This window comes from Danio rerio, chromosome 9 (genome assembly GCF_052040795.2).
Source record: "Danio rerio strain M-AB ecotype USA chromosome 9, GRCz13ab, whole genome shotgun sequence".
In the NCBI taxonomy this organism is placed as follows: Eukaryota; Metazoa; Chordata; class Actinopteri; order Cypriniformes; family Danionidae; genus Danio; species Danio rerio.
Window position 1 is genome coordinate 47625001 of NC_141029.1, and position 10325 is coordinate 47635325.

At 35.7% G+C, this 10325-nt stretch overlaps 1 protein-coding gene across 1 annotated transcript in view; it reads left to right on the forward strand.

Annotated features, from left to right (window-relative positions):
• asb1 (ankyrin repeat and SOCS box containing 1) overlaps nt 1-9084 on the forward strand; it is an 18453-nt gene extending 9369 nt beyond the window's left edge. The window contains 2 exon segments of the mRNA NM_001002736.2: nt 3484-3866; nt 7239-9084. Of these exon segments, the coding sequence (NP_001002736.2) occupies nt 3484-3866; nt 7239-7369 (514 nt within the window). The 3' untranslated portion in view covers nt 7370-9084.
• The last annotated feature ends 1241 nt before the right edge of the window (nt 9085-10325 follow it).

The window sequence follows — 10325 nt, forward strand, 5'->3', positions numbered from 1 at the left end:
TGACCAGTGGTTATTTGAGTTGCTGTTGACTTTCTATCAGCTGGAACCAGTCTGGCCATTATCCTTTGATCTCTGGCATCAACAAAGCATTTGAGTCCATAGAACTGCCATTTACTAAATTTATTTATTTTTTACTCTTTTTGGGACCATTCTCTGTAAACCCTAGTGATGGTTGTGCGGGAAAATCCCAGTAGATCAGCAGTTTCTGAAATACTTAGACCAGCCCATCTGGCACCAATAATCATGCCACGTTCAGTCACTTAAATCACCTTTTCTTCCCCATTCTGATGTTCGGTTTGAACTGCAGCAGATCGTCTTGAACATATCTACATGCCTATATGCATTGAGTTGCAGCCATGTGATTGGCTGATTAGAAATTTGCCATAACGAGCAGTTGGACAGGTGTACTTAATAAAGTTGCCGGTGAGTGTATTTTGTAACATGAAAATGTTTAAGGTTATTTTTCATTTTACAGTTTGAGATCCCCAAATTGTTTAAAGAATTTTGAACTTATTGTGTGCCATAGGCATTCATGTGGAAAGGGTTTTTAGTACTCCGTTTACTTTTAGTTGGTTCTTGTAAAGAGTAATGCCAAGTATGAACAGTAGGGTGGTACGATACTTGAAAAGTTTGCAATATGCAATATTGTTGGTGAGTATTAGGATAACGATATTACTTACAAACTAACATTTGCCTAGAAAATTCTATTCTTATTATCAATGATTTTAAATCGTTTATGTAATAACATTAAAATAAACAGGTAAGAGATATTTTTCAGATCTGATTAATTCTAATTCAGAGAAACTGTCAAGGCTGCAAGCATTTAGTTTTTAAAATGGAAGGGTGAAACCCTCAGCAGATATTCTGACTCTGATTGACTCTTGTCATTTTCCTCTCTCGTTTTGACTCCCACAATTAGCGTTTATTTGCAGTTTTGGGTTTCACCCTTAGGCTGCTCCAGCCAATAGCATAACAGCAACTACTGGGGAGGTGTGGATAAAGATAGCAAGGCCCCATCTGATTGGTCACATTTAGATAAACAACCAATGCATGAAATAAATGTCATTTATCACTGTTAGGTGTTTATGCTGATATAAAGAATGAGTCGTAACATACAGTGGTGGTGCTGGACGAAAAGAAGAGAAACCACAACAAAGTCTAAATGAAACAAAGATTAATGATTTAATAAACAATGAGACGGTGAATAAAGGAATATAGAATGTAAACAATTATTAATCAAATGAGTGTTGCCAAAACAAAGAAATACATATAACAAAACAATCTAACTAAACCCCAGCCCACTAAACTAACTAACCAAAGAAAAATGTACGTATATTGCATATACTATTATCATGATAACGATTTGGCGACGCAGTGGTGCAGTAGGTAGTGCTGTCACCTCAAAGCACGAAGGTCGCTGGTTCGAGCCTCGGCTGGGTCAGTTGGCGTTTCTGTGTGGAGTTTGCATGTTCTCGTGGGTTTCCCCTGGGGGCTCCGGTTTCCCCCACAGTCCAAAGACATGCGGTACAGGAGAATTGGGTAGGCTAAATTGTCCGTAGTGTATGAGTATGAATGAGTGTGTGTGGATGTTTTCCAGAGATGGGTTGCGGCTGGAAGGGCATCCTCTGCATAAAAACGTGCTGGATAAGTTCGCGGTTCATTCTGCTGTGGCGACCCCAGATTAATAAAGGGACTAGCCGAAAAGAAAATGAATGAATGAATGATAATGATTATATTGTGCAGCCATTGAACACAGACATTTTTCACATTTTCTTTTTGTATTAATAAGAATAAAACACAATGTCCAAGCCAAAAGTAATGCAATTACAAATGATTATGGGAACCTTTTAGTTTTTTGACAACCAGCCACACCAACCATAAAACTGGTAATCTCATGTATTTAATGTAAAAAAAGTCGCTAATATACTTTTGTTAAATACTTTTGTTTGATCATACTCAAGGCAAACAGTGGATTATTGACATGTTAATAATAATGTGAACAAGCAACTGTAATGTGTCATAGTAAAGATGCTAAAAGTTAGTCATTTAAAGAGCCCCTATTTTGCCTTAAAAAAAATTTCTATTTTGGTTTTAGGGGTCTCCAACAACATGTTGATATGGGTGCAAGGTCAAAACACACTTTAATTTTCTTATAACATGCTTTTGTTTTTACCTCATTATCTCAGCGACTCCAATATGATTCATTCAGTGATTCATTTGTTCCCAAACCCCTTCTTAGCGCGAAGCTAATCGGCAGTGATTGGTCAGATGACCCAGTCTGTTGCGATTGGTCAACTACATTCAGCACGAGAAATGCTCACCATGGCAACAGAATGAAGTTGCCCAAAGTATGTGAGAGCCAATGAAGTTAAACACCAGCATATTACTCTACTCTAACGCTAACCCCAAGTAATAACAACGACACACATTCAGTATTAATCCACACAGTGGCAAAAGTTGAACTATTTTGAAAATTGACAGCGCCGTGTGTGTGTAGGAACAGCTAACGGTGGCCATAGCAAAGGCAAACAGCAGAGGATTGCCAGTTCAGAAACGCATTTAAATCGATAAAGGAAGAAGCACGCATCACGTTTTCAACATGTTTTTGGACGCGATATGTGAACAGCCCCATACAGATTTAACCTGACAGAAACAATACAAGTATTGATCTATAATCGATATGTGATTACAAACCGTGCAGGGCGATTTCAACTTATAACACACAGTTAAACACACATTTTGCAAACTACACAAAACAAGGCAACAATTTTAATCAGACTTTCATCTTATAATCTGGAGGAAGAAGAAACTGGTCCATATGAACTGTAAAAGTTACTGACAAAGTCCTTGTCAAAGTCTGATAAAGTCCCATAGTCTCTGCTGGTCCTTTAATAGCAATCGGCCAATGAATTCCATGTTGCAGTGTAGGTTATTGTACCAAAAATATGAAAAATGACAGGAACAAACACAGCACTATGTTGGCTATACTGTGGTGTTGTTGTAAACGTATTTCCCCGCAGCAGAATCAAGTTATCTTTGAGTCATGATCAGTCCCGTGATCGCTTGTGACTCCGCTATTGTGTGGAGGGAAAGTGCACATTTTACCGGAACTGGAAGTACATATTTGGTAATGTACCGTATCGATGTCGATGCGATCAAATAAAAGATCCGAACCCAACTTGATTCGTTTATTCGACTTTGAGTCATTTTGCTAAAAAATAAATACTTTTAAACATGCTGCACTTTTAGATTTACACCTCAGCTGGATGTTGTCATTCACTTAGAGCTGTGTTACACACTGCACAGAAGGTCATTTTCAAAAACCCATAATAGGGGCTCTTTAATAATAAATACTCTACGAGAAAGCTTCATTCTTAGTTTATGTTAGTAAATAAAACTAACATTAAGTAATAGAACCTTATTGTAAAACGTGACCATTTTTCAATAGTGAATTAGGCAGTATGTGCTCTTAAATACACACAGGTTCCATGCTGATGTTGACATTGACCACCGACTGGAGCAGAAGGTTATATTCCGCACTCGTACTTTGACAACTCTGGCAGCCTGTCCACTGTACATCAGCGCCGCGTACCACCATCTCCCCTGCTTCCGGATGCTTCTGAAAGCAGGCGCCAATCCTGACTACAACTACAATGGGCCCGTGAACAGGGACGCGTTGGTCAAGGGCCGGGCCTCCTGTATGCTGGATGCGGTTCTCAGACTGGGATGTGATCCAGTATTTGTTAGCTTGCTGCTGGATCACGGTGCTGACCCACATGTAGTGCACTGGGACGAGCTCGACCCTGACACAATGATTCGGTTAAAGGTCAACGTCGAAGCCCTCTGTGTCTACCAGGAGGCCAGAAGTAAGTTGTCTTGGCATTGATGGGTCTTTCCTACAACCCCAAATCAGAAAAAGTTGGGACAGTATGAAAAATGCAAACAAAATTAGAAAGTAATGATTTCCAAATTGACTTTGACTTGTATTTCATTTGCAGACAATATGAACACACAATATTTCATGTTTTGTCTGGTCAACTTAAATATACAGTACACCCTTTTCTGTCGTTCAGGCCTGCAACACAAAAAAAGTTGGGACAGGAGCAATTTCGGCTAGTATATTGGTTAAATAATGATTTGATTTGAAACAAGTCCAAAAGCCAGGGCCTATCATGGTATGGGGTTGAGCAGTGCCAGTGGTGGAAAGAGTACTGAAAAATCATACTCAAGTAAAAGTACCACTACTTGCCTAAAAAATTAGTGCGAGTAAAAGTGTCTGTTGTAAATATTACTCAGAGTATGAATAAAAAGTAGGGCCAGACGGAATCTGCGGACGTTTTTGGCTATTTCTGCGGAGAATTTTGGTAAAAATCTGCAGATTTCTGTGGAATTACTTTGGGAGTATCCAGCGGAGTATCATAACTAAAACCTTAATATATGAAATAAAAAGTAATAAAGAACTGAATAAAAACTGAATAAATTCAGATTTACACATTTACTCAAGTAAATAAACAGAATTAATGATGGGCTAAAAATCTGCCGAAATTTGCGGAATTCTGCAGAAAATCTGCGGAATTCTGCGCGCGCAGATTCCGTGTGGGCCTGGTAAAAAGACCTTTCAAAAGTACTCGAGAGAAGTGAGTAGTGAGTATTACGCTGTATAAAGCTGATGCATTTACATGTAATTTGTGGATGTGTGTGTAAAGGTAACATTCTGTAGTGCATTGATTGCCCAGCAGGCATACAACATCATAAGACATTAATATTAGGTTTGGATTTAGATTGTGAAGTCAGATGACCAAAATTCAATGTCTAGCCAGCGTTTAAGGTCAACGTTATTTTGATGTCCAATAAAGACGTCAAATGAAGTTGATATTTGGTTGATCTTAGGTTGTTAGAAAGTGATCAAAATCCAACGTCGAGCCAACATCTTAAACCAACGACATATAGATGTCAAATACTGACATTTATTTATCAGGCATGTCAACCAAAATCCAACATCTGATAGACATCATAGTGGTAACATCCACACAACTTCAAGCTGTGACATCATTAGACGTTGATATTTGGTTGGTTTTAGGTTGGACATTGACGTTAGTCTGACGTTGAGTTTTGTCATCAATCTGGTTTTTATTTCCAAACAAAATGCAATGTCCCCATGACATTAGAGTACAATGCCAATCTGACATCATTTTGACGTCTTGTCCCTACTGGGTGTTTAAGGCCATTTCGGTCATCATAAAGTAAACATCCATCATCTTCTCCTCAGTGACGGGCATCTAAACAGTCTCTGGGTCAATGCGTGTAAAGATTTTGGTCATCATCTTGGACACTTTTAATGCTTCCAAATAGTTTGCTGCAATTATAAAGCGCACATGTCTTGAGGTAGTTCATTATGATGCAATTTTCCTTCTATGTGTGATTTGATAGGAATTACAGGACTGTTTTTTTCTAATCCCCATAGACAAGAAAAAAATAAAGTAGTGACTTGCAGGTTGAAGGAAAGTAGTGGAGTAAAAGTACAGATACTGCACTAAAAATGTACTCAAATGAGAGTAAAAGTACACATTTATAAAACTACTTACAAAATTACAATTCCTGAGAAAAACTACTCAATTACAGTAATTTGAGTATTTGTAATTAGTTACTTTACACCACTGGTCAGTGCCCTTTGCAAAGGTAACTTGCACTTCTGCAATGACACCATTAATGCGGAAAAGTACTCAGAGATTTTGGAGCACAATATGCATCCCTTGGTGTCTTCAGTCCCTAAATGTATTTTATGTGTTGTGAAAGGAAATGGCAACATTACTAAGTATTTTTTTTAAGTGTGTTGCTAAAACCAAAATTGGAATTTGTGCTTATTTAAAAAAAAAAAAAAAGAAAACATAAAAAGTAATGAGGAACACATTAAATAATGTTTGTTATTCTGTCTGCAATGAAATACAAGTCAAAGTAAATTTGGAAATCACTATTATCTTTTTTTTATTTGTATTTTCCATACTTTTCCAACTTTTCCTGATTTGGGGTTGTAAAATGAAGTGTATTTTTGAAAAGAGATTATTTTTGTTTGCAAGATACCAAAAGAATAAAATTGAAATACAGTAATATAGTTGAAATAACAAAAATAATGAAAAAAAAAGTTTAAACTAACACAGTTTTAAATAATTCTGTTTGAGTGGATTTTGGTCATCTGCTTTGCACTTCTTATGTAGAAAACTGGCAATTTACTACAGAATATTCCAAATATATTATTGTATCATTATCTGATATTTATTATATTGAAGTGCATTAAAGTTGAAAATAATAAAGTTGAAACTAACACAGTTTTCAAAAACTCCACAACTTCAGTTTGAGAGGACTTTGGTCATCTGCTATGCACTTCTTAACTGGCCATTTATTACAGAATATTCCAGATATATTATTATTTCAATCTCTTATATTTCTTATATTGGAAAAAAAACTATTTTGCATGCAAAATACCAGAAGAATAAAGTTTTGTAGCAAATTAAATGCTTTAAAAAAAGTCACACTAACACAGTTTTTAAATATGGAAATTTCCATAATTTCACAACGTTCAGTTTGAGTGTATTTTGGTCATATTCTAGGCATTTCTTGTAAAGAAAATCTGGCGATTTATCAAAGAGTATAATTTAGATATTTATTTTTTCTTTCTGTAAAAAAGCTAATTAATACATATATTTTTTTATTTGTTTCATTAAAAAAGTTATCAAAATCCAGGACCATAAATGAGACTTCATGGTTTACACATGGTATGATAGGATTGTTTTGTACTTTTTTTTTTCATATTTCACATTAATTTTCATTTTTGTTTATTAATTTTTTGACACTTTGACAAATCTGAATTCTAAAACCCGTACATTATTTTTTTTAAAGCTAATGTACCATCCCATTCTTACAATATTACATATTTCTTTTCATATTTTATGCTTTTTTATATTAATTTCTAATCTTGGTAGTAAGTTTTATTTTATTTCTGACACTTTGACATATCTGAAACTTGTCTATGATTTTTTTACAAAGCTACTGTACCATCTCATTCTGACAATTATTATTATATTTATTATTATCTAAAAGTTTATTCAAAATCCCCAAATTGTTGGTTGTTTTATTTAAGGTAATGGTAATGTCTTACAGAAAGTATTTTCTCCATGACATTATAGTCAAATTTTCAAGCATTTTGATGTTTAATTTACTACTTTTGCCTTCTAATACAGGAAACCCTCAGCGACTGATGAACCTGTGCCGCATTACTATCCGGAAGATCTTTGGCAAGAAGCATATGTCGTGCATCTCTTCTCTTCCACTACCAGACACCATCATTACATTTATCCTTCACAATGACTGATGTAGCTCTGCTTCTGCCTGTCCGGATGGTCGATTAAATCAAGGTTGTTGTTGACACTCCACAACATTATTTCAATGGAAACCAACGGCATCTGTGATGGCAAGGTAACACATTTTTGATTTGATTTTGATCACATTTTGCTGATTTTGAAATGGAATAATTTGTGAACCAAATGCTTAAAGGGTTAGTTCACCCAAAAAGGAAAATTCTGTCATCATTTACATATATTCACCCAGGACCAGTTTGACTTTTTGTGTTCTGTAAAACACACAAAAAATATATATTGTAAAATGTAGGAAACCTGTACCCAATGACTTCCATATTATTGTTTTATTTTTCTATGGACATCAATGGTTACTGTTTTCCAAAATTCTTCAAAATGTCTTCATTTGTGTTCAACAGAACAAAAAAAAGGTTGTCTATTGAGAAACAACAACAATTACAAACCTAGCAACTTTGCATTGGTTAGCATTGCTAATTAACATGACCAGCTTAAAGGGTTAGTTCACCTAAAAGTGTAAATTCTGCTATAAATTTCTCACCCTTCGTTTATCTTCAGAACACAAATGAAGCTTTTTTTTAGATGACATTAGAGAGTCACAGAACACATCCAGAAAAAAACAAACTTGGTTTTATTACACCATAGGCAGATTATTTAACTTCTAAAAGGAAAAACTCACTTAGTTTTGACACATTATTTCTGAAAACAAGACAATATTCTTTACCTGTCTGGAAAATGCTTTAATAATTTGTCGATATTTGGGCTAGAAACAAGACAAAACCTAAAGTAAAGCAAAGCATTATTTGCAGTGTATGGGTCACCACACATCACTTCATTTCACTAAAGGCAGTATGACACATACTGTGGTAAACATTTGAAGTGGATTGAAGTGGAAGTTGTCTAAAAACATTGAACAACACCAATTTTTTTTGTCTTGATCCACTTCAAATATTGACTACTGCCTTTGTCATTAGATTCAAAGGCACAGCCCCCAACCATTGTATTGCCAGTAGTAAAAATGCATCATGATCTGATGCAGAGGACATTGGTGAGCACAGTTGTGTTTTACTGTTTTTTTTTGTTTTGTTTTTTTTTTTTGGCACAAAAAAGTGTTCTGGAACCTTCTTATGATTACAGTTGATTAACTAAAGTCACATGGGATTTTTTTAAACAATCTTTTTGGTTCCTTTTATGAACTTTGAATGTTTCGGGACTGTTGCTGTCTATGGAGGAGCTCTCTGATTTAATCTAAAAGATCTTCATTTGTGTTTAGAGGATGAACGAAGGATGAATGAAGGTCTCAGGGGATTGGAATGACAATAGGTTGATTAATTATTAACAGAATAGTAATTTCTAATACTGTCCACTTTTATTCAATAATCCTGATTACACAAATGCCCATGTGAACGAATCAATTTCATCAACAACTTTTCACAAAGCATTGTTGAATATGTCTGCTACTTAATGACTTACCTTTTATGATTTAATGCTTGAATCAAAAACAATAATGAACACCACTGATGAAAGAAAAGCATGCTGATATTAGTCCTCATTTGTATTTATTTTATTGATCCAGCAAGTAATGAAAGTTGAATGTAAAAGAAAATGGTATTGGTACTATGTTGTTTTCACGTAAACTTTTTGTCCATATCCGCTTGTTAAGTGGTGACGTGTTGGTGACGTATGTAATACTGTTTCCGGGTCCAAGCCGCCACTCATTTGAGTTGAGAAATGATTTGTTTAGGATCACTTTTTATTCATATCACACATTAAAGTAAATTTTATATAAAGTCATAGTGTACACAACAATCTCTGGGCTTGCTGCATAAAAATACCAACATTTTAACAATTTATAAAAAACTGAATCACTTTCTGGCCATCGAATATTAGGCATGGACATATATATTGCGATCGTGATTTTTGAATATATTAAATCGCTTTGTAAACGCTTATAATTACCATTTCATGAGTCTCCCTATTCAATTGAATAGAGCGCTTGGACACGGAAGCCGCTTCGCGTGACGTCACACTTAACAAGCGGATACTGTTGAAAACTGCCTTAAAATTGTATGTATTTTTGCACTGACAGTAGTGAGAAGCATTGGATATTCTGCACTTTATTGAAGCTGCTTCTGCTTTCCTTGACTATTTAAATGTGTTGCTACTTGTATATGTATCCTTTGCTTTTTCCAGATAAACATATTTTACATGGACTCATTTCGATGATCTCGTTATTTATTTTCCTGTTTTAGATGTTGATTTCATCATTTGCTAATAGAGTAGAGAGCAATGCTAAAACAAAACATGCAGAAAACGTTAATGTCCAGTATGGTGGCTCAGTGGTTAGCAGTGTCGCCTCACAGCAAGAAGGTCGATGATTCGAGTCCCGACTGAGCCAGTTTCAGGCATTTCTGTGTGGAGTTTGTGTGTTCTCCTCGTGTTCGCGTGGGTTTCCTCCAAGTGCTCTGGTTTCCCCCACAGTCCAAAGACATGGGGCCCTATCATACACCCGGCGCAATGTGGCGCAAGGCGCGGCGCAATACTTGTTTGGTAGTTTCAGCTTGGCGCAAGAGTCGTTTTGAGGCGTTGCGCTACGCTGTTTAAATAGCAAATGCATTAGCACTCATATGTGTGCCCATAGGCGTTCTGGTCTAAAAAGGGAGGCGTTCTGAGGCGGACCGCTGGCGCGTTGCTATTTTGAGAAACTAAATAGGTTTTTCATTAGACCAAAACAAACCCGGTCTAAACTCTGGCGCAGAATTGCGCCTCGCTTACACACTGCTTAATACGCACAAGAGAACAATAGGCAAATATCTTTACATATGAAAAAATTTAAATATTAATGATATATATAGGATATAATAAGAATAGATAAAGGATATAAATATAAAGGATTGAAATATTACAAAACATATTATTTTCTAGCCTACATAAATATGAAAAACCACTGCTTTT